At 32.3% G+C, this 23,844-nt stretch overlaps 2 protein-coding genes across 2 annotated transcripts; both read left to right on the top strand.

The window, feature by feature from the left end:
* Nucleotides 1-381: 381 nt before the first annotated feature.
* Nucleotides 382-9,313, top strand: LOC123258864. The gene is made up of 7 exons (XM_044719118.1): nucleotides 382-562; nucleotides 889-987; nucleotides 1,056-1,092; nucleotides 8,101-8,276; nucleotides 8,349-8,575; nucleotides 8,698-8,850; nucleotides 9,053-9,313. The coding sequence occupies exons 1-7, from the start codon at nucleotides 512-514 to the stop codon at nucleotides 9,246-9,248; spliced, it is 939 nt and encodes a 312-aa protein (XP_044575053.1). The 5' UTR covers nucleotides 382-511; the 3' UTR covers nucleotides 9,249-9,313.
* Nucleotides 9,314-13,127: 3,814 nt separating this feature from the next.
* On the top strand, nucleotides 13,128-13,992 carry LOC123260205. Its single transcript, XM_044721215.1, has 2 exons — nucleotides 13,128-13,664; nucleotides 13,732-13,992. Exons 1-2 carry the CDS (start codon nucleotides 13,128-13,130, stop codon nucleotides 13,990-13,992), a joined length of 798 nt encoding a protein of 265 aa, XP_044577150.1.
* Nucleotides 13,993-23,844: the final 9,852 nt, after the last annotated feature.

The following is a 23,844-nucleotide window of genomic DNA, read 5'->3' as shown; positions in this document are numbered from 1 at the left end:
AGGTTATTGATCGAAAATCCAAATTTTTTAAGAATCGAACTATTATTATTTCTGATCCGTTGAAGAGCTAAACATTTTCAAAAAATAGAATTTGGGTATATTTTCATTTTTTGGTTTTTTATTGCTTAGAATAAGTGAAGCTCACCTATAATTATTATTATTTGTGTTGTAGATTAAAAATATTTTTTAATTAAGTTACGTCAATAATTTTTATCTACGCTTCGAGTTTTAACGTTTTATCGTTGACTCATTATTCTTTAATTATATCTTGTGCTGTTTGTTCTCTAGTAATAAAAAAAACTAATGGCTATTGTAATTTATTTGTCATTTATATAATGATAGTGACGTATATAAAATTATTAATTAACTAATCAATTACAAATTTATCGATCAAATTATCGACTTAAGGTTGAAATAACCTGACTTGATTTTCAGTATCTGGCAGAATTCAACCGATCGCTTTAAACTTGTAAAATAATTTATAATTTCCATTAGCAATTATTTTTCTAAAATGAGAATGTTAATTGCACTAGTATTGTTAAATGTCAGTTGGATTATATCGGTAAGTACTAATTAAAATTCATTATTAATACACTTTTGAATCAAAATATTGAGCCTACGTAAGTCGAAAAAAACATAAACAATTTTATTTCCATGAATTTTTAGGATATTTATTTTCTAGCTAGTTAAGAATAAATCTTAAACGCATTAAAAATTTTTTTAAATCAAATTTTATGAAAATCTTTTATCACTTTTCAAAAATATTTATTGTTTCATTAAGTTCCGGTAGATGTAAGTCATTAAGTGAATTATTTCGATTCAAATTGAATATAATTGAATTTTATTAAGTTAAATTTTATTATAATAATTATAAAAATTTGAATGTAGGTCCATGGTAATTCTTTAGTTTATGGCCCAACTACTCCGATCTTTCTTGTAGAACCAGATCGTACAGGACAATACATTAAAGTCAGCAGGCAAGAAAATGTAAGTTCACGATCACCTAATTTATTAGTTAATTCATTTCACAACTAACTTTTATATATTCATTTTAGGTTCTTACAAGTCTCGAATCTAAGTATTCAAAGGGTGGTAAGTTTTCACAAGAAAATTGTTTTTCGCTTAAAAGCACCTCACTTCTAATTCTAAAAATGATAGAAATTTTATAGAAAAATTTCGCAATGTAATGTAAATATTTTTCTTTATCTTTACACATTTTAAACAAAGATTTATCATATACAATAAAATAAACAAGTCTAATAGCTACTATTTACTTCGGGATCTAAAAAAAAACCTGAAAAACGGTTGACCCTGCAGACCATCCCTGGAACTTCAGCTATGTACAAAACGCTCGAGACATAATCTATTCCGGTTTTGAGCAGTTTGAGATCAAAAACATAACTTTTATTATTTTTCTCAAAATCTACCGAGCCGAATTGATTGAAACCCACAGAAAATCTAATGGCAACGAAAATCTTTTGAAAGCCGCCAACCCCGTTTTGATCGGTCAATTTGTTTAAAAGTTACACCGGAGTTTACACACACACACACACACACACACACACACACACACACACACACACACACACACACACACACACACATCCATGTATACATATGAAGAGACATCCTCGTTGGAATAGTCAGAACAGCTTAGGACCTCGAAACGTGGAAGTCTGATGAGAACTCGATTTTTGAAAACCGATATGAAACCAATAGCTTCCGGGTTTTTTTTTTTGAAAATTATTAATTATCATTGGTAAGTGGCAATTGCAAGACACTGCCTCGTGGTCGAAAACAGCACTACTCAAAACAGGTCATGTATTTTTTTTTTTTTTTTTTTTTATTAGAGAAAAATTTGTACAAGGCATTGGTGTAAACCAATATAGCCAACTTTACAAACTTATATTATATACTGTACATTTTCACCGCTCTTACATTTAAAAATATAAATATAAAATTATTAAATACATAGAATAATACATGTGTAGATCGATCAGGCTTATGCCATATCACAGTTGAGTAATGGTCCCATCTTAATAATAAAAATTTATAAGGTTTAAATTAAAAAAAAACATTGACACATTGCACAAAAGGATATATAAAGATACTTATTAAGATATTTTCTAATTATCGATGTGCTTAAATTGTTCGTTTATAAAATATTCATCTTAATTGGCCACAAGTTTACTTATTAATGTCAAATAGACTTACACTGAGAAAACAATTCATTTAAATGAAATGAGGCTCGTTAACTATAAATAAATCTCTTATTTAAATATCACCAGAAATATTTATTTGATACAAATAAATTTATTTATTTGAGACAAAGTTGTAGTATATTTGAATGAAATCCAGATTTGTTTATAGTTAACAAATATTTCTTTGGTGCTAACAATCGTATATTTCAACCAAATCAGATTTGTTAACTATAAATAAATGGTATGTTTGAATATACTCAAAGCAATGATTTTTAGTTTTAGGTTATAAAGTTGTAAAAGTGGACATATCGAACGTTTGGGGTAAAATGGGCACTTCTTTTGGAATTATTACTTATACTGAAATTAACAATGACAATAAAGTTAGCCGACATCTAAAAATTTTTAGAATATTTTTTATTGAAAAAAATTTGACAAAAAATTTTTTTAATTTCATTTGTAAAAAATTCGAAAAACTGTAAGTGTGCAATTAAAAAAAAAAATATTATTTAGTTCTAATTTAACACATTAAGCAAAATAAAAAAATAAAAAATGTCGACTAACTTTATTATTATAAATTAACAGACATCTGTAAATTTTTCGACTTTTATAACAATGAAATTATTATGAAAAAATTTTAATTAAAAATTTCACATGTTAAAATTAATAAAAATTATAAGTGTAAATTTTTAGAAGCATTTTTTATTGTAATTCATTTGTTATTAAAATTTTTAAAATTGACAGCTGACGGCTAACTTCAGTATCATAGTAATCATAGTATTTTTATTAGTATTATAAGTAATAGATATATTTTTATACGAAAATAAACTAATATTGTTATAAAATATACAAATTTTATATTCAATAACACATTTGAAAATTTTCTGTAAAAAAATTATTACTAAACGACACGGATTTTAGGTTAAGAAATTTTTTTTTCGTTCCAATAACTGCATGAAATATAAAAAAAAAAAAATTAATGAAAAAAAAAAATAGTAATTCACAACCGGACAAAATAAAATTTCTTTAAGATCAATAGGTAAATTAATATTATAATAAAATAAATATAAAAGAAATAGTGGTTGGTCACAAAAAAGTCAAATGTAAACAATACTCTTACATTCAAAAATAGTGACTCCAAGCGTAATTTACTTGAAACGAGATTTGTTAATAGTTAACAAATCTTTATTTGAATGAAATAAATGAGTCGATTCAATTAAATAAACCAAAACGAAGTAGTATTTGATTCAAAGTAATATATATTTAAATAAAAGAAATTTGTTAACATTAAATAAACATTTTTGATTCATTTCAAATAAATCTGTGCATTTGAGTCAAACAAACCGTTTTCTCAGTGTAGAAATAATTACATACAAAATGTCACTCATTTTTCTTTTGAGCTATTAAATAAAAAAAAAAAACATATTAAATAAATTTCTTAATAGATGATAAAAATATACTTAGACAATTAATAACCCCCTGACTCAAGCTGCTTAAAAAAGATTCAACATTGTAAGGGCCTTGACCTGTATTAGTACTTAAAGCTTTAATAAAACCAGCTCTTTGAGATCCGTATAGAGGGCACTGAAATAGAATGTGGTTCGGGGATTCTTCCGGTGCAGGAATTAAGCGAGTGATGACCACTTCGTAGTCTGTTAATGGAGACCACTGAGCGTCTATTTAGTTTAAACTTACTGAACCAGGGCTTGGAGTCGTTAGTATAATAAAATTTTCTGTAGTAATTTCCCTTATCTGTATTAGTGAACATAAACCATTTGTGAAATTCTGACCACATAAGGTCTTTTCCCATCTTTTTGAAGTCACTCGCGGGAAGATGAAGATTGGTGTCTCTTCCTGAATAAATTGCCTTTTTAGCAGCCCTGTCTGCTGCCTCGTTACCACTAATGCCGCAGTGCGCGGGAATCCAGAAAAATTTGATTCTTTTACCCCTCAAGCTCAATTTTCTTGAAAGTTCTCTAATTACCAGTATCAAGTACGATTTCTTGCCCAAGGCTTTGTCCGATACTAGTGCCTGTAAAACACTTTTGGAGTCTGAAAAGATGGCAAAGCATCTAAACGGGGATTCCTCAATTAATTTAAGAGATTCATAAATAGCCAACGCTTCGAGAGTGAAAATTGACGCGTGTATGGGAGCTCTGAACTCCATTTCCATCGACTCTAATGGCAGCACCACTGCGAAACCTCTGAATGAAGCGTTCTCCGTTTTGGACCCGTCCGTGAAAATACATTTCCAGCCAGCTAAATACTCCTCGAAGGTGTCACAGAAGAGCTCCTGACACCTCATAGAGCTACTAATCTCTTCGCCCTCCACGAAGGAAACTTGCAGATGATACCATATTGACTCAAACCCAACACTGTAACCTAAGGGACTACTTGACGACTTGATGAGGTGTCTATGTAGCTCAATTGCTCGGAAACATTCGACTAAGTTCACTGGGCCACCCCTATTGATCATTGTGGGGTTATCCTCTAAGTTCATCACTTCTTGAAGGATTTGTAAAATCCTGTGATCTTCTCTGGAAGAGGCTCTAGCCAAGAAGTTGAACGTCAAGTATCGAAATCTTATATTAAGGAGAGGTTCCTTGGCCTCAGCTAGGATTACATTACATGGGGTGGATGAAGAATAGCCTAACGCTGCCCTGAGGCTTCTCAATTGAATCCTGTCCAATTTAGTTTTCTCTGTTTCAGTCAAATTAAACAACACTAGTCCACCATACTCCAGTCTGGAACGAATTAAAGCTCTATAAACTCTAAAAAGAAGCATGGGGTCTGCTCCCCACCAAGTACGTCTTAAATAGTTAATTGTCTTCAAGGCATTCCGGCATTTTTTATCAACGTTCTCTATGTGGTGTTTCCAGCTCATATGGGCTTGAAGATCCATGCCAAGAAACCGAACTACCTCCGAATTACAGATTGGTGATCCCTTAACAACAATATTCCACCTTAGAGGCTCTGTCCTTCTGTTATTCTTTCTGTTGAAGACACAAAATTGAGTTTTTCTGACAGATAAGTCCAACCCAAGATCATTCAAATATCAGCAAACATTATCCATAGCCTCCTCGACACGATCTATAGCGGTTTTGGTATTTCGATGACTAGAATAAATACATGCGTCATCGGCGTATTGTAAAGTATTACACCCAAAGACACCATTTATTATTTCTTCTAATTCTGTTACATATAAAGCATATAATATTGGGCTGAGGACACTTCCCTGAGGTAAACCTCTAAAAACTCTATGTTTCACCGATTTCGTCAAATTGAAAATGCAAACTTCTTTCTGAAACGAGATTATATATAAAGAATAACGTATTAGATGGGAAACCCAACCTCTTAAGCTTCGACAGTAGCACGTTAGGCAGGACATTGTCGTAGGCAGCTTTGATATCTAAGAAAAGAGCGGCAGTACATTCATTTGACTTAAATGCTTTGATAATATCCGCACATAGAATAGACAGGTTATCTGCACAGGATCTTCCTTTTCTAAAACCATTCTGTGAGCTAGGAAGGGCATTTTTATGTTCGAGCCACCAACTGATACGATTATTCAATATTTTTTCCATGATCTTAGCCAGACAAGGAGCAAGAGAGATCGAACGAAACTTATTTTTTTCACTTTTAAGAATAAAGAAAATGGCATATTGATGCCATTCTTGAGGAAATTCTTGTGACTCAAAAATTTGGTTAAATAAATCAAGCAGGAGCACCTGAGCTTTATCCGGCAGGTGCACAATCATCCTGTAGTCGTAGGGACAGCGAGAGAAGCATGGACTGGTAGCCTTAAAGCTCGTAAAGTATGCATTCTCCTCATGCTAGATGTCAAAAACGCATTTAACAGCGTGAATTGGGGAGATATCCTAGACGCTCTGGAACACAAATTTGACACAAAGCCAGAGAATTTGGCACTAATCGACAACTACCTTGAAGAAAGAAAGCTAATAGCAGAAACTACAGAAGGACCACAAGAATACGCTATAACGGCTGGCGTGCCGCAAGGCTCAATAATGGGGCCCAATTTATGGAACGCCGACTATGACGAGCTTCTTAAGATTCTGTTACCAAAGCAAGTAGAGCTAACGGGCTTTGCAGACGACGTCGCGGCCACGATAATAGTAGACAGCGTAGAGGAGGCCGAACTACTAGTTCGGGAAACCATTGATGCCGTCGAGACTTGGCTCGATAAACACCACCTGAAACTCGCCAAGCACAAAACCGAGATGGTCGTTCTGACTCGTCAAAAATGGTTCCCAAAACCATTCGCTGTGGACATGGGAGGAACAATACTAACGTCAACAAGGGCCCTGCGCTATCTGGGGGTAATGATAGACGAGAAACTGTCTTTTTGCGAACACCTCGATAATGCATGCCAGAAAGCCAGCAAGACGGTGTCTAGCCTAGCAAGAATTATAACCAACACCATGGGACCAAGAACAAAAAAGAGAAGAGTTCTTCTAGAAGCAGTCCACTCGGTACTGCTCTATGGAGCTGAGATATGGGCAGACATATTAAAGCAAAAGACCTACCGGCGAAAGATAGCAGCAGTACAACGGCGAGGCGCTCTCAGGGTTGCCTGCGCCTACTGCACAGTTTCCGAAGCGGCTGTATTGGTCATTGCGGGAGCCACGCCCATCGATCTATTAGCGTTCGAGAGAGTTAAACTCTATGACGCTAAAGATAGTGACGAAAACATGAAGGACGCAAGAACGAGGATAAAGGCGGAAACGCAGCAAGAGTGGCAGGACCGATGGACATCGGGAGAGACGGGCAGATGGACAGCGCGCCTAGTCCCAAACATCAACGTCTGGCTTTCTCGAAAGCAAGAGGACACGGACTTCTTCCTGACCCAGCTATTGACGGGACATGGGCAGTTCAATGCCTATCTTTTCAAGATGGGTTTGTACAGCACACCAACGTGCAAATACTGCCCAGACAAAATTGACAACATCAAGCACACGTTTTTCGAGTGTAATCGGTGGAAGGACGGCAGAATCAGCACCGAAGAAACAATAGACACAACGCTCTCCCCTGAGAGCTTGGTAACCTGCATGATCACAAAAGAAGAAAACTGGTCAGCTGTCGCAGCCTACGCGCAGCGCCTTTTAAACGAAAAAATCGCAGAAAGGGATTAGAAACCAGTAGTAACAAGAAGTAGGTGTCGTGAGACACAACATGGACTGGATCGAAGTAATGCTAACATGGTCCCGATCCAGTCTTCCCTGTAACATCTATGGGGAAAGGAGAGAGGAGGATGTTTAGTCGGTATTGTTACAAAATAATATTGACTTCTGAGTCCGACATACCCAGGCACCAACATACGTCCTGGCATACGTCCTGGCATACGTAAATGTATTTTACCTCCTCTATAAAACACACACACACACACACACACACACACACACACACACACACACACACACACACACACACACACACACACACATGCATACATACATACAGACATAGTGACACCATCGCGGGAATAGTCAGGGAAGCTTCCTAGGACCTCGAAACGTCGAGATTCGATGAAAACTCGATTTTCGTAAAACGGGGTGAAAACAATAACTTCCCGATTTTTGAAAATCTTCAATTTTCCTAGCGGGAAGTTAAAAATTCTTCCCGTTCCTTTTTATTCATAAGTCTATTTATTGAATAACTACGACAAGAAATCAATAAGAAAGTCCATTTCACTCAAAAAATTTCTAGGGACGAAAAAAAAATTTTTATGCTTAACCAAAATAATTATGTTTCACTGTAGAAAATCTTTCGTTTTCCCATGAAAAATAATTGTATTTAAGTTGTAATATTATAAACACTCCATACTTTTATGTGTTGATTAAAGACTAGATACAGAGGCATTAATGATCTTTTCATATATGCACAGGTGCATTGCAGCCGAAAATGCTGCTAGTTTATGACTACTGGGATTTTAAAAAATATGGTCAAAAAAAATGTATTCAAAAGGCGAAAAAAACCATAAATTTCATCAACTCATATTATGAAGAATTAAAGTCCAATCTAAAAATTGAAGTAGTGTTGACAGGAATTGCTTTTATAACGGTAATTATTGCTCTTAAGTTTCATCGACAACTCCTTTTTTATTCTTAAAATTCTTGTGAAATATTATTTCAGGTCCGAAAAGTTTATCCGAGACCGTCTGTTTTTCAAGTTTCAAAAAAAGATTTTTTGAAAAGTCATTTATTGACCGAGAAATACATAATCGACGATCAACTTCGAACGGGAGATTGGCGTGATTTTTCTATAGCTAGTAAGGAATTACAAAGATTTTCAGAGTGGTTCAGAAATAACAAAGACCAGTTCGAACGCTTGAACTACGATTTCTTCCTTTACTCCTTTCCGTAAGTGTGAAATTTATATGAATAAATAGTTTATTTTTATTACTCATCATTGTCAACTTTGATATTTTTACTAAAGATTTTTAAATTATTAATTTACTAAATTATTTTTCAATATCTTTTAGATGGTACATGGCTGATGACGCGACACCAGATGTACAAAAACATTTGGTTATGAGCTTGTCAGAACGAAAACTTTGCACTGTAAACCCAGGTCTTCTGGTCAACAATTTGATTGGTGACGAACACCCAGCGTACCCTGTAGAGATTTCTTATCTGTAAGCATCTATATACTGAACATTTTTTCAGCCTAAAAATTTATGTTCAGATAAATTTTTTAGAAAAAGAAGTGGGAGGGAAAATTTAAAAATTGTTCAAACATTTTTTTAATTATTCATTTTTATTTCCCAAATATAATTGTTCTGAAAGAACTCTTCTTTGGCTAATGATCATTTTTTAAGTAATTGATTATTTTTTCAGATTGGGAGTTACTCATCCCCAGGACAGACATGATAGCCACTATTTTACTTCAAATTTCAAATTTTTGTATGATGTAAAAGATGATTGGCAGCAACGCACGATTAGAGTTCTTTTCAATAACTCAAAAAATGATGCTTACTTTTGCATAAAAAACACTGCTCCGGATTACGATGAATATGAAGATAACAACGTATAATGCCTTGATAGTTTATACAGTATTGACTTTCCAAATTACGCACTTTAATTGGTGAATAAATGAAGTAATTTTTAGAGATAATATATTAATCATTTACTATAATCTTTCTTTGTCTGACACTGTAAAAAAATTTTGGTTAACCCTTCGTTACTCGTGCTATAGAGGGATTTGCCGCCCAACACTACTTAACCTAATAGAGTTGGTGTGAGTACGAGTGTGACACTAGAGAAACCGCGAGTAACGGAAGGTTAATTTCATATGATTGTTAAAATTTGATCAACACACTGATAGAAGGATTTAGTGCGGAGTACTAAACTGATTTTTCTTGCTCTCCTAGCCGAAAGTACGCTCTTCCGGGATGCACTTCACTCCCGGAAGAGCAACTTTTATGGCCTGCTCTAACATATGCGCACTGCACATATTTTCTGGCCAGCAGCACAGAGCCTCGCTTTCTTTCGTATTTTCGTGGCGCAACCGGCCTAAACAGTGAGTTTCAACTGTATATAACAGTCACAACATCGTCTGTATGTAACGTGTCAGCGCAGAAACTAACCAAAAAAAGTCAAATAAATAAATAGTATATTACGACCCAAGGCCAGAAAGTTAGATTTCCTGGTGTATGGAATATGATGGCCGAGGCGTAGCCGAGTTATTCGACGATAAAATCCAAAGATTAATTCATTTTTATTTTATCGAACTACAAAGTAAATTAAGAAAAAAATCAAAAGTCGGCGAATAATAGCTCAAATTGAAAATATTTATGTGAAATTTAACGTCAAATTAATTGATTTGAGCTATCTTTTACGGCTTGAAGATTATTTGAAGAAAAAGGCCCGAAACATTTTCAATGAAATTTTTTTAAATTTTCAAAATCACAGAATGATTTAAAAAAATTATCAACATTATGTGATCAACAGCTTAAACTAAAATTAATTACGTAAGCTTAAAGATCAATTCAAGAGACTTTATCAATCTTTTACACCTGGAAAATTATTTTCATAAAATTGACGAAAATGAAAATTTTTTGATAATGAAAAAAATTTTCAAACACCTAAACTCGTAAACTAACCGGCTGATTGTGCTCATCATCAAACTCGATCTTGGTATTGATTTATAGAATAATTCAACAAAATTTAATCAAGTTCGGTTAAAAACTGTGAACGTAATCCTGCTTGCATGACGTGTTATCTTTATATATATTTCTTTTGTGCGTGTGTTTTTCACTGAACTTCTCCTAAACGGCTGGACCGATTTTAATGAAATTTATTGTGTGTGTAGCCCACGGGAATATGTTCATTTGATTGATTTTATATTTATAAATTGTTGTTGATCTTGAAATGTTTTACATTAGATCTGGCAGACAGCGCTGCGATCGCAGTATCGAATATTCCAAAATATTTTATTTTAATTTCAGTGTGACCCGATAGTAGGCGCTGTGATCAGATTCGTGAAAATTTTGTATTATTGTGATAAAATCAATAAAGTTTTAATAATAATTTTCATCAAATTCTAACTGAGGATGTGTGTACGTGAAATTCGTTTCTGATTACAGAATTAAGTTATATTAGATGTTTTATGTTCCTAAATTTGAAAACATCCCACGATATATTCTAGGGCCTAGGACATCTTCCCAGTATATATATCATTCTTCGTGGAAGGACAATATATTCTGTTAACTGCGGTAGATTTTGTTGAGTTAATTTCTTCTGGCTTAAATAGCACAAACTTCAACAATCACATTAATGTCGTAAGATTATCTAGTTTCGGTGTTGTTTAGTTTGTCCTCTGTAAACTTTTCCACATTGACATGAATTTTATAAACCACGCAACATTTTGATTCAAAATAAATTTTTTGTTCTTTAGTAATATGGAGTAAGATTTTTCTTGACATGCATTGTAAAAAATGACCTTGATGTTTGTATAAGACATAAAAATTTGTAATCCAAACTTTCTTGGCGCAATGACAGAAAATTTTTTACTGTGTATCTCTCTCAAAAATGCGCATACTTTTTGCAATGAAAATTTTTCGATATTTTGAATCAGTAAAGTCTTTAAGAAAAACATTTTTTAGTAAATTTTTTGACTGTTATGTATTCACATAAAATACTGCACGTATAAGTAGACCTTGAGTATACTAAAATGTTTTATTTGAGAGTACCAATACACGTCTTAAGCTGATCTCGTATAGATCCCCATCATTTGATTTCGATCGTGACATGAGTACTGGTTATCAAAACCCTGTCATTGGCGATGGTTACTATCGTCACGTCAGCAAATATTGTGTAACACTCAGGCGCAATTGCTGGAACGTTGGCGTTATCGTTCCGGTAACCACCTGATACTCATGACGCCAACGTGTCAAACGTACTAATGCGATAAGAGTCGCGGATGTACTTTATGATATCGTACATTATGTCTTCATGTTGCGAGATGCTTTAATAATACATCTGTTGATTCTTAGCTCAATAATATCAGAAAATAAACTTATCATCGTATAAAATAATATTTAGAATGCAGCTACTTCCAATCCCGTTATTTTCGAGATTATAAGTCTTTTTAAATTTTTTTTTAATCAGAAGAATAACTTTAAGATTTAGTTTTCAAGGTTACGTGCGTTAATATCTACAGACAAAAATCCCCGGATAAAATATGAAAAAATGCACAATAATTGACTGTTATCTTTTTTAAAAATAACGTTTTCAGATATTTTTTTTTAAGAGTGAGGGGCTTCGCTCCTTGACCCCTTATTAAAAACCCTTTAATTAAGCAATGGTGTTGTAAGAACTTAAATCTACCTTCATCCTCTGCCGTCCACCTTACGGCTTCAAATAAATTATCTATTATTGCACATATTTAAAAGTACCATCAGTTAACCACTGCTTACAAGTTTTTCGGTAACCGGGTCAAAAAATTTGATCTGTTTTAGGATAAATGAAAATTTTTAATATTTTTCATTCAATTTAACTTTACCCGGGTCGGAGAATTTCAACTGATTTTGAGCAAAATAATCTACATTTGAACTTATTGATCTGTATTTGAACTTTGAAAAACTCTTTCTTCTGTATTTGATCTACCATTCAAATTATTTTTGATCCGTTTTAAGTTTCAACAACCTGTCAGTAAAATAATTGAGCAGCTATGAATATTTTATGCTGTTTCTAATCTACAAACAAATAACTATTTCATTCAAATAAATACACTAAATAACCCAAATCTTTGTCTCAAATAAATACATTTAATTGTATCAAATAATTAGTAGTTGGTGGTATTTAAATAATAGATTTCTTTATAATAAACGAGTCTCGTTTGATTCAAATAAATTGTTCTCTCAGTGTATTTACCCACACTAAAAATCAATAAAATATTTCCACGTGTATCATTTTTTACAAGTAATCCATTTAAAGGTTAGGTGAAAATTCGATAAACTAAACACTAATTAATTATCGAAATTAATTGTTTAAGTTTTTTATCACAACTTTATGAATTATGTTTTCATTTATCGTTAAAAAGTTTCAAACAACATTGTCATGCTTTAACTTGCACAATAGCGATTCAAGACAAAATGATCTAGAGGAAATAGAAATAATGACTTGATTATAAAAAATGACCTCGATTAAATTTTTTTAATTTTAATGTAAATAAATCAATATAATTACTTTAATTGACGTTACAATGCAGTATGATTTGATAATTGTTACTCGCAAGTAAATATAATATTTTTTTTTCATTAACCTTCATCGATATTATTAATACAATAAACAAAAATACGTTGCGTCAGCACTTCAAGTTTAATTATGGCAAACCTTAGATATATAAAGTTAACGTAGCAACTAACAACTTCAGTCCGTATCTAAGTACGCGTTAAGATGGATCGAAAAAATGAGAAAAGTATTTTCAAAAACTTTCTTTCTGAATTGCGTTAAAATTTCTTTGAATCAATTAGCAGCAGGCGATGTTGTCAATGACGTCAATTTAGATCAGCTAACTGGTGAACTTGTGGGTAATTTGTTTAACGGAGAAATGGCAGGACAGTACCTGAAAACCAATTCTATAGATTCGTCAGAATACTTGAAAACGCTGTCTTCTATTACTGCATTCAATTGCAACAATACGTTCCATTCTGATTACTTTCCGGAAATTGTAGTTCAAGCGTCCAAAAAAGTTGCTTTTAATGATAGTAAATTGACTGGGAGCGTGTTGGGCATTGACGATCGCTACATTGATAATTACTTTCGTGTTTCATTCAAAAATTGTGTCGTCAAAGCCAATAATTTCGTTTTAATTGAATTGAAAAATGGACGTAATTATCCTGAAGATTTCAAGCGCTGGATTGAACGAACGAGACTTTCTGGAGCTTGGAGGATGAATGAAACGTCTTATGTCTCGTCAATTTTGACAGGCGATTGTGTATACCAGGTAGTCATATAGTTACTGTAGATTGCTAGATATTAATGATGAATAACGATTTCGATTTCAATTGTAGATTTTGGTCTATCAAAATCCCGAGTCATCAACTAAAGTTTTTGATCGCTCCAAAGAAACTCTTGTTCATAAAGGTCGGATATCTTCAGCAAGTCACAACGCAACCCTTGAAAACTGGACTAATGATTTGCTAAACAGAACTGGTCAAACATTGGACAATATTACACTTGATGACAAAGATCAAATATTTAATCAATTCAACAATGCAGCTATCATTAAGCTAGAAATAAAATTGTTTCCAGCAATTAATTCTCAAAACTAAAATATTATTATTTCTACCCTAATAATCCCCTAAATAATTAACCGATTTTTAATTATTTTTTAATGTCTTCTACTATTGAAAAATAAATAAGCATTCGAATTTCTTTTATTACAGTCGTTATCATTTCACAGATTTCAGTCAACAAATGACATTGTTTAATTAAGTACGTTGCATGATTTTTTACACTTTCAAATGTCACTTTTCAAGAATCCCGCTTTGTTATAGTGGTCATATACTACTGCTGCCCTCTGTTAGAATTCTCGAGAAACAAATAAAAACTCAGGACTACCAATTCGAACAAGAAAGTTTGTCAAGAAAATTACATTTGACTGACTAAAGGATAGAAATAGTGATTAAAACAATGATCGAAATCTATTATCTATAATTAAACCAACAACAATTTAGTTATGTTTTTTAAATCAATTTTGTGTGTCAATGATACGAAGGGAATAAACAAATGATGAGATTAATTTTTAACTTCCCGCGATATTGTCACTATGTCTGTATGTGTGTGTGTGTGTGTGTGTGTGTGTGTGTGTGTGTGTGTGTGTGTGTGTGTGTGTGTGTGTGTGTGTGTGTGTGTGTGTGTGTGTGTGTGTGTGTGTGTATGTGTGCAAGTATATAAACCGCTTATAACTTTTGAACGGTTTGACCGATTTTATCACGGTTGGTGTCATTCAAAAGGGTTTGTCCAAACTTAGATTTCCTATGAATTTGAACCGATTCGGACCGATAGATTTTAAGAAATTTTGAAAAATCTCAAAAAAAACTAAGACATAAATCGTTTTTAAATGTGATTTTTTGCAATAAATTTTAAACGGTTTTATCGATTAACCCCAAAAACTAATCAGCTCTTAACCTCAAAAAACCACGTCGATCGCCACGGGTCCGGTCAAAATCGGTTGATTCGTTCGAGAGATATCGTGAACGAAAGAAAACCAAAAAAAGTGTTTTATCGGAATCACTCCGAAATTCCTAGTTCGATCAATTTAAACTTGTAAATTCTTTGTAAGGTTTAAATTACGTCGAATGCCACTAACCGCGTGAAGATCGGTTCATTCATTCAAAAGTTATTGCGAAAATGTTGCATAGCTCTGTTGTTGGAGAATGTAGTATAGCTCTCCTAGCCATCTAAAGTATTGTGACCAAAGCCATACAATATTACTACTGTATAGGAATACTGTTTGATACGTATTGATGTAGTAGCGATCCTATGAGTAGCTATCTAGTAGATGGCTCCGGTAGCAATATTTTTTTCTCCGTGTATCTAACATGATTAATCTAAATTCTTCATTGCATAAAGCTCATATATCACATTGGCTGGTGGTCTTCTAGATTTATATTTCCAATCGATTGTTAGAAAAGCTTACAAATCGAGCGTTAAGTTATTCGTTTGATGAAGAGAAATAGACAAGTTCGATAAGTCAGTGGGTTTTCTGGTTATGGTTGAGCTCGAGGAATTCTCTTCTAGTACATTAGTCCTTTAGACCCATGTATAGAAGCAACTTATCGTTTGCGTTTGAATAACTTAGAAGTTAGTTACAGAGTTACTTGATTTATGTGTCACAGTAAGCGGTGAAGTCAGATGCATTTAGGTCTCTCTGAATTTAGGCCTGCCCCATGGATTCACACTCCAATAGTCGTTTATTAGCAGTAGACAACAACATAACACGGGTTCTCTCATTATTATGAACGTGTACTGCATGTACAAAGCTACTAATCCTGTAGTATGTACTTACACATGTATATAAAATATAATACAGTACATAAATGCCTTTGTACATACAAGTCTCGACTAAAGTTGTTTCAACTTCGTTCCGAGTCAGGTGTATTATGGGAAAATTGATAACGGGGAAGTTGTTAATGCATTTTCGGATCACTGCTTCATTTACGAACACCCCTAAAAATTTCGAATCGACTGAACGCATTGCCAACCAAGTATTCATTCACCGTATATTATCATAATTGAAATTTATCTGATTTAAAATTGTTAGTTCGATGCGTGAACTTTATTTTATCAGGAACATAACGATGATGTTATTTTTAAATGGAAATAGTATTGTTGCTACTAATAGCACGGACATTACTAAAGCATAAACTTATTACCTAAAAGGAAACGTCTGCGACAATGTTAAATTTAGATACCTTTATTGATGAATTTAGAATACATTTATTGATATTGACATTTCCATTTATGACGTTTATATCTCAAAGATTTAGTTCTTTTTTTATAATAACAAAAAAAACTTTTCAAAATTTAAATTATTTTCATACTAACAAAAAAAAATTAGGAAAACGGTTGACCTTGACGGCCATCCCTGCAACTTCCCCCTAATTCCATAACTAAGAGCCTACCCGAGTCGAAATATCAGACCCGTTTAAGCTGTAAAAGTTTCCAAATCCTTTGTAGTTCAATTCGCCGCCTTAGAAGACGTCTGTTTTGGCAGTAAAGTAAAAGTCGGAGTAAACTATGGATACAGTAAAAACAGTTCAACTGAGTTCCGTTTTCAATGTAAATTTTATCCAAAGAATAATAATAATAATGCAGAGTCGAAACATCAGACCCGTTTTAACTGTAAAAGTCGGGGTGAACTAAGGACATAGTGAAAACAGCTCCACTGAGCTCTGTTTTCAATGTAAATTTTATCCAAAGAATAATAATAAATAATAATAATAATACTAATATCATTATTAGTAGATTTCATAATAATCTAATTATTGCAGTCGTCCTTATAGCGCAACTTTTAAAAAATTCACCCATTTTCTGAATCAGTTTAACAAACTGAGTCAGAAAATATCGTTCATTCAAAAGTTTATAGGTCGCGTTCCAGATACCATAAAGGCGTATACCGGCAAAAGGCCCCGGTGAAAAGTTATCGGTGCGTATAATAGTATATTACATATCTAGGGCAGTAAATTAAGAAATGTCTCAGATCACATGTAATTGTTGTCCGAGGCGAAGCCGAGGTCAATAAACATGTGATCTGAGGCTTTCTTATTTACTGCCCGTGGTGTGTATACTATTTTTCTCCTCGACGGACGCGGAAAGCGGCATTTTTGTTTAGCACAGTAGGACGAAAGTTGACGCTTTCAACCCGGGGGTGAGAAAAAATTTTTTTGAACTTAGGAAAAAAATTAAATTAAAAAAAAAAATTTTAATTTTGAGAAAATTTTTTTTTTGTATTTTTCGCCGTTTCAGGTACAGACACCTGATTCCCGGGACCCACCTCGGGACCCACCTCGGATGCCATAAGGGCGTATGAACAAAAATTTTATGTTGGGAACCGACGTATTTTTTCGTGAAATGCAAAAATAATTTTTCACCAAAGTAAAAATTTTTTTGGGACTTAGAAAAAAAAATTAAATTTTTATTCTACGCCCTTATGACATCTGTAACGCGATTTGTTAGCGAATGCTAAAAATGAAAATTTATCATTTAACTGAAAAATTGCATATCGTCAAAATTGATATGGTTTTAAAAAAATTACAATATAATAATTTACAGTTGAATTTTTAATATTGAGAATTTCAAACATTAAAACTTATAATAAAATATTAAAAATGTACAGAACGATGTACAAAGTCTAAAGTATTATACACGGAAAAAAATTAACTGTTGCTGCAACAGGAGGCAGTCATGTTGCAGCAACAGAAAAAAGTCCTGTTGCAGCAACAATAGCAGTCTTTCCTGATCACTCAATTGTCTAAGAATTGTTGGAAAAAAGTACTGCTTAAACAGGTCTGAATTTTCGACTCGGGTAAAGTTGCACTTATGAGGTTTTTGAGCTCTTCGAGCTCAAAATTACAATTTATGTGTTATTTTGAGCTCACTAAGCTCAAAAAGTTAAATTATCTATGCTTTTGAGCTCTTCAAGCTTGAAAGCCTGATAGAAGTTTAATAAAACACTATTCTTTAAATCTTCAAACTGCAATTACTTTTGAATGAATAAACCGATTTTCACGCTGCTGGCAGCATTCGACGCAGTTTCGCAAATTCTATGATTTACTTTTAAACACAAATTGATCAGACCGAAAATTGTGGAGAAATTAAAAAAATGCACATTTTCCAAATTTGTTCGACAACGATATCTCTCGTACCGATCAACCGATTTTCACGTTCTTGGTGGCGATCAACGTAGTTTTCGTATTTTAAGAGCTAATGAATTTTTGGAATTGATCGGTAGAGTGGTTTAAAATTTATTCCAAAAAAACCATATTCGAAAACAATTTTTTAGGTAGTTTATTTGAGATTTCTCAAAATCCACCGGTCCGGATCAGTTCAAAATCACAGGGATTCTGCGTTTTATAGAACTACTAAAAATGCTACTAGTTTGGTTCCAATCGGTCAAACCGTTCAAAAGTTATAAGCAGTTTATATACGGCCACACACACACACACACAGAAAGTTTCCTAGGACCTCAAAACGTTAACATCTGTTGGAAACTCGATTTTCGAAAAACGGGGTAAAACCAATAATTTCCCAACTTTTGAAAATTTTCAATTTTCTTAGCGGGAAGTTAAAAATTTTTTTTTCAATTCAATTTTTTTTGAGTCATAGTTTAAGAAAATCATTACGTTGATTCCTAAAAAACATATATTTTTATACATTCCTATAACTTCTTAATAATTTTTTTGACAATATATTCCCTCTCATAGCATCTGTAACGCGATATTCTATCTGAACTACGTTATTTCTATCAGTAATTTATGTCATTATTTATCATGGTAGTGGTATAAAGCGTATTTACAATTCGCTGTAGTAAAAATTAACTAAAAATATTTTTTTCTAGTTGAACACTGATTTTTATTGGCTATTAGGTTTTCAACATTCTATAGAAAAGAATCGTCAATAAATTAAAATTAAATTAAAAAAACTATGTAACTGGAGTTTCAGGTGCCATCATTTAAGTTATTAATTTAACTAATACTAGCGACCTGTAGTCACTATGCAATTGCCATGATATACGGATGATGAATAAAAAAACTTTAATAATTGACTTAATAATTTTTTGATACTTCTGATCACACTATACACAGTTAGGGTACTTTTGAAATGAACTTTAAATATAATAGTGCTATGACAGGATCAATCACAAATAATTTAATAGACAAATGTGACGGAAAAAATTTACAGAACCAACAGACTATTCAAAATTCCTCCAAGAACATAAAAAATTGACTATCACTGAAAAATATATAAAACCGTGAAAAAGCACAAATTTGTGTCAGGAACATTTTGATGATACCAAATTTAACTACAAAAATTATTTTTAAAATAATAATATGCTCATTACAAAATTTTCCTCACTCTCTCAATGATTTAAATCATAAATGACAATCGCTGAAAAAATATTAAACCTAATTTATGATAAAGATATATCCGTTTGATAAGTAAATAAATTAAGTTTATAAACTTAATAAACTATTGCTGAAAAGCATATGAAACATTGAAAAGACACAAATTCAGGTCAAGACTTTTCCAGTGATACTAAATTTAATTTAAAAAATTCATTTTATCCTATAAATACGCCGATTATTATTATTATTATTATTATTATTATTATTATTATTATTATTATTATTATTATTATTATTATTATTATTATTATTATTATTATAAATATAGATTACTCGGTCACAAGACAGTCATGGCGCTGCAAAATGCTGTTATCCTGTTGCTTCCACATGACCGCGTCCTATTGCAGAAACTATTTATTTTTTTTTTTTTTTCGTGTACTAAATCAATTTTTGTTTAATACGACATTTTAATTCACGTACACGTTTATAGATAGAATAAATTCTATTTTCAATCTCTAATATTGGCCGATTTAGACATACATAACCAGATCAAGTCATTATAGACAAGTATAGGTCATGTCAGAAAATTTTTCTACGGATCTATTGCTCGAGAGCTACAGAAAATAATTAATGATAATGATCATGAATTTTTAATCAACAAATATACGATTATTAACACTACGATAAAAAATTGTAATATTTGGTTTATATTTGGTATTCCAAAGAGATTGATCATGATCATTAATCTCTTATAAGCGTTTTTCAGTATTCTAGAGCTGAAACTTCAGTATTGAAACGTCAATCATCATTAACACTTTCATCACCAATTCATTGGCCTTAAATGGTTAATCTATTTTCACACACTTTTTTCGGATTTTATTACCAGAACAATCATATAATATTGAGATCAAACTAAATTAACTATAAGTTTAACTATAGCCGGTCGCCTTTGAAAGGTCAATCAATAAGGCAGAAAAGAAAGAATCACAAAAACGTTCTCGGTCTTCCGGGATGCTTTGTGCCTAACGAGAATCCAATAATCTCCAATTCCATGGTTCAGTGCGTTGCAAATAGCAGTTTATTCGCAAAAAATAGATGGATGAAGTGAAATCTCAATAATGCTCAGCTAATATGACGTGAGAAGTGTTTCCGATTCCATCTGCTATTTTCACCTTTTTTATTTTAACTCGAAAATTTAAGGATGTAATTTCATAAACTCACCCAACCACCACGAACGAAGAAGAAGAAACTAGATAAAATAGTAATCAAATAATATACATGATATTAAAACGTATCGAAAGTGAGCATCTTTGTGGAACCGTTAAGATCTATTACCTATAGTCTGCCGAACCACAGCGTTCTACCCTCACATTTGAGAAGGTAATTCACAATCCGTGACTAGCGATCGATCTTTTACGTCCCAAAAGCGACTTAGTTATCCCCTAGGGGTGAAGTAAAGAATTTTTCTCTATTAAGAAAGGGGAACAGTCTGAGACTACTTTGTTAGTAGCTATGCTGAGAATCCTCAAGAGTGTTACTCACACATAACGGAGGTCACTCATATACTAACCTCTCATAGATCATAGTTAACCGAATCTATCTCTTCTCATCGCATTCTCATGTGGTTACCTCTTAAGACTTTAGCTTAGCATCCTCAATTACTCTCCGTATCCTGGCTTACCTTCATTATTTTTCCTTTCCCCCTGGTTTTGTCACTAATACATAACACCGAATTTTACTTATTATTTATAATCAAATCACTGATTAGCTGGACACTTTCTATGTCTTGAAGGGACATTGATCAGATGTTGAAGATATCATGCTACTGTTTCGAGTGTTTCCATTACGGTTATTGGATTTTATTACGAAATTTGTTGATACGTGATCAACATCTTACATGAGCGGCAAATGGATAGATTTAATACTATTACAGAAAAATATTATTAGAGAAATTAAATTTAAAATAAATCAGAATTTTACTTTATTAATATCACTCACGAAAAAAAATTTATGAAACATATATGATGCGGATATATTCCAGAATATATTTAAGCGGGTAAAACTATATATGCATGTGTCTTATATGATTCACATATTTTTTTGTAGGAGTATTTTATAGGTTATTTATTCTATTTCCCTTTTCCTTTTTTTAGGTTGGTATTTTTATTTTTCGTTTTTATTTTTATTCATTTTTCTATCAAAAATATGAGTACTCAATCAATCGATTCGATTATAAAAAGAAATGAAGTCCAAAAATTTTGATTATATTTTTTCATAAAACACATAATTAAAAAAAAATCATTTTCCCAGTAAAATATAATTTTTTAGCCGTTTATTTAGTAAAGAAACTGCTTAAGCTTCATAAATCTCTTTCGTAGAAGTTTAGCAATAAATTCAGAAAAAATGTAGTAAAAATGTGAATTAATTAAACGTCTTTGTATCTTTGAATGATACTATGAGGGGTAAGATTTAAAACTTTACGATGCATATTGGATTGTATCTATGTATATACAAGTAATAAGAATTACCTTGGAGGTGGTCAAAGCGAAATATATTAATTTCAGAGAAAAAACGTAGTTCACTGTACTATACTGTGTATAGTTTATAAAGTCTCGTGCCATCCGGAGCGTTCTTTACAAAACTTGTATTAATTTATTCTACGGTACAGTAAATTACTTCGCCAATTAAAAGTTAAATAAATCGTTTAAGATTAAGTCTTTTTTTTGTTGTGACTTAAGTTGTAGCACTTTTTTAGATTTATTATTAGAGTATCGGATCGACTTCTTTGTTTGGTATATTTATAATTAATTAATTTATATAAATAAGAAAATTAAAAAAAAAAGTTTGTCTCCATCGTATCTTTACATATCCCTCAAATAAATTGATCAATTTTGATGCAGTTTACAGCAATCGACGCAGTTTTTCAAGCACAAAAATATTATTTCTTACTTACTAAACGATCCGAAAGGAAATTTTGAAGTTATATGAGAAAAACGACTTTTTCCAACTTTTTTGATAACGATATCTCACAAAGGAATCAACCGATTTTGATCGATCCGGTGGCGATCGACGCGGGTTTTTATATTCTATAAAAAAAAAAACTCAGAACATGTATTTGATCAGATATAAAATTTCATATGTTTGTTTTATCACATTTTTATTTAAAAAAATACCCAAACTTTTGAATTTTGTAATTCAAAAAATTGAAGAATCTTTAAGCAAAAGTTTTTTCGATTCATTAATTAATTATAATTCTCGACAATCACATAGTTTTCAATTAGAACATAATGTTACTTTCTTTTCACGAGTTCAAACAACACTAATAATTATTACATTGAATGAAACCAATCTATGTCAGAAAATTAGCATAAATGAAAATAAGTAATCAAAAATTTTTAAGAAATTTAAAGAACCATGATATAAAACGTGTGTGTGTTTATGTTAGAGCGCTAACTTTTATAAAAAGTTGTCGATTGAGCTAGTGTAGTTTACTGTTACCAGCTGTTGGAATCTTTTTCACTTTTGTACGGCAAGTGGACGAAATAAGCGACAACTTTGTCGAGTCAATAGCGTCCTCATGAAAATTGCTCAAGAGTTACAAAGCAATTCTCTCTCCTTCTCTCGGTTTATATTTTTTACTCGTATTTTATTCCCATTTATATCCATCCGAACTCTTGCACTTTTAAGAAAACTGACAAATGCCATCAAAGTTTTTAATACTAAAGTCATTTAAAAGTTGGCTCCATCCGTCGCGTAGTCTGCACCGTCTCTCTACACTGTACATTGTATTATATATGTATTATATCTATCTTTTCTATTCGTGATGTTTTCTTTCTCTTCACGCGTACTGAAGTTATCTTTTAATACCGCACCACTACGACTAGCAAACTCCCTTTCTAATCTTTCTTCGTGAAAAGTAATCTTGCAAATTCGCTTTGCCGTGGAAATTTCTCTTTATTGTAAAAAGAATAGTCGTAAACTGAGTTATTCTTTTTACCATATAATTTTTTATATATGTCTTAATTAGGTTGAAAAAAATCTAAAAAAAACTGTAAAAAAAAATTTTTTCAAAAGAGGTTTTTTTGGAATAACTTTTAAACGGCTTTATCAATAAACTCCAAAAACTAATCAGCTCTTAACATCAAAAAACCACGTCGATTGCCGCTAATCCGGTCAAAATCGGTTGATTCGTTCGAGAGATATCGTGCAGGAACGAAAACCCAAAAAAGTGTTTTTTCGAAATTACTACGAAATTTATAGTTTGCCCAATTGAAACTTAGAAATTCTTCATGAGGCTTGAAAAACTGCGTAGAATGCTGCCAACTGGGTACAAATCGGTTCATTCATTCAAAAGTTATTGCGGTTTAAAAATTCAAAAAATAGTGTTCTATGAAACTTTTATCAAACTTTTGAGCTCAAAGAGCTCAAAAGCATAAAAAAGGTATCATTTAGAGCTTGGACAGCTCAAAACAACACATAGATTGTATTTTTGAGCTCGAAGAGCTCAAAAACTTCGTAGGTGCAATTTTAAGCGTCCAGGTATTAACGGAATTA

This window comes from Cotesia glomerata, linkage group LG2, assembly GCF_020080835.1.
Source record: "Cotesia glomerata isolate CgM1 linkage group LG2, MPM_Cglom_v2.3, whole genome shotgun sequence".
In the NCBI taxonomy this organism is placed as follows: Eukaryota; Metazoa; Arthropoda; class Insecta; order Hymenoptera; family Braconidae; genus Cotesia; species Cotesia glomerata.
The sequence above is the reverse complement of the archived record's forward strand: the minus strand, read 5'-3'. Positions and strand labels throughout refer to the sequence as shown.

Coding starts and splice junctions, on each gene's coding strand:
- LOC123260205 (XM_044721215.1), top strand. CDS start 13,128: ATGAGAAAAGTATTTTCAAAAACTTTCTTTCTGAATTGCGTTAAAATT. Junction 13,665..13,731: donor CAGGCGATTGTGTATACCAG/GTAGTCATATAG, acceptor TTTCAATTGTAG/ATTTTGGTCTATCAAAATCC.
- LOC123258864 (XM_044719118.1), top strand. CDS start 512: ATGAGAATGTTAATTGCACTAGTATTGTTAAATGTCAGTTGGATTATA. Junction 1,093..8,100: donor ATCTAAGTATTCAAAGGGTG/GTAAGTTTTCAC, acceptor ATATATGCACAG/GTGCATTGCAGCCGAAAATG. Junction 8,277..8,348: donor CAGGAATTGCTTTTATAACG/GTAATTATTGCT, acceptor ATATTATTTCAG/GTCCGAAAAGTTTATCCGAG.